This window comes from Emiliania huxleyi (assembly GCF_000372725.1).
Source record: "Emiliania huxleyi CCMP1516 unplaced genomic scaffold EMIHUscaffold_10693, whole genome shotgun sequence".
NCBI lineage: Eukaryota > Haptophyta > Isochrysidales > Noelaerhabdaceae > Emiliania > Emiliania huxleyi.
The window spans coordinates 1-1,080 of NW_005201989.1; the positions used below are offsets into that span (position 1 = coordinate 1).

General features: G+C 64.7%; 1 protein-coding gene across 1 annotated transcript; it reads left to right on the forward strand.

Annotated features, from left to right (window-relative positions):
* Positions 1-588: 588 nt before the first annotated feature.
* Positions 589-1,049, forward strand: EMIHUDRAFT_260252 (hypothetical protein; the record flags this gene model as incomplete). Its single annotated transcript, XM_005792588.1, has 1 exon — positions 589-1,049. A coding segment is annotated over one exon (461 nt), but the record flags the coding sequence as incomplete, so codon positions are not given.
* Positions 1,050-1,080: the final 31 nt, after the last annotated feature.

The following is a 1,080-nucleotide window of genomic DNA, read 5'->3' on the forward strand; positions in this document are numbered from 1 at the left end:
TCAGACCTCAGGCCAGCGCCACCACGCGTCCTCCCCCTTCACGCTTTGGAAGGCGCCGCGGTGGCGGCCGAGCGCGCGGAAACGGCGAGAAAATTTGATGGCGTGCCGGCCGTGGGCCCGGACGAAAGTCCTGCCGGGTCACTTCGAGCCGAGCGCGCACGGGGCGTGGCTCAGAGCCTTGCCCGAAAGTGGCACTTTCGGGCGCCCGTGTGTGTGAGAGATTTTTAGAAGCCAACAAGAAATGTGTCACCCTGCACAAAGACCGCAGGGCGGGGACCTGTTCCTTTTTACCCATCTCCTAGTAGAGGTGTCCGTTTTATTTATTTATTTATTTGTCACACAGAGTGATTTGCGCTCGGCTTGTGTGTGTGTGTGTGTGTGCACTCACACGCGCCCGTCCCCAGCGCGCTCGAATCCTATCTCGAGGTCTCGTTGGGTAGTTGGGCCTGGGGGGGGGGGGGGGTGTTTTGTGAACGGACCCGTCGCGTGTCTGACTGTCACTGTGTGCTGTCGTGCGATTTTCGGGCCCGGCGAGTGAACGGCGCCTGGCTTCACGCTGTTTTGTCGTGCTCGAGTTGACCGAGTCTCATGACCCTCCCGCGCATCTGCTGGGCCGGCGTCGCTCGTGGCCGCAGCGCCACGACTAGCCGCGTCGCGTTGGTCCTGCTCAGGGACGGCAGCAAGTCGCTCACGAGCTCCGCAGCGCTCGCGAGGCCGGCGGCGGGGACGTCAGCTTTGGCGACAAAGGTGCGGCCGCTCTCGACTGTGGAGGATCTCGTGTCGGCGGTGGATGGTGGCGGTGCCATCACCGAGGCGGAGGTCCTCGAGTGCCAGGCCAAGTGGGCCAGCGCGATCGCCTCCATCTCCTCCGTCTACCTCGGCAAGGGAGACTTTGTCGCGGCGGCGGGCGAGGCGGCGGGCGAGCTGTACGGCTACGGCCACCACAACGTGCTCTTCAAGCCGACCAAGGCGACCAAGCACCCCTTCCGCCCGACGGGCGCGGACGCCATGTCCTACTTCGTCGGCGCCGAGGCGATGGAGAACGACCAGTTCAAGGGCGAGGACGCCGGCTTCGCCATC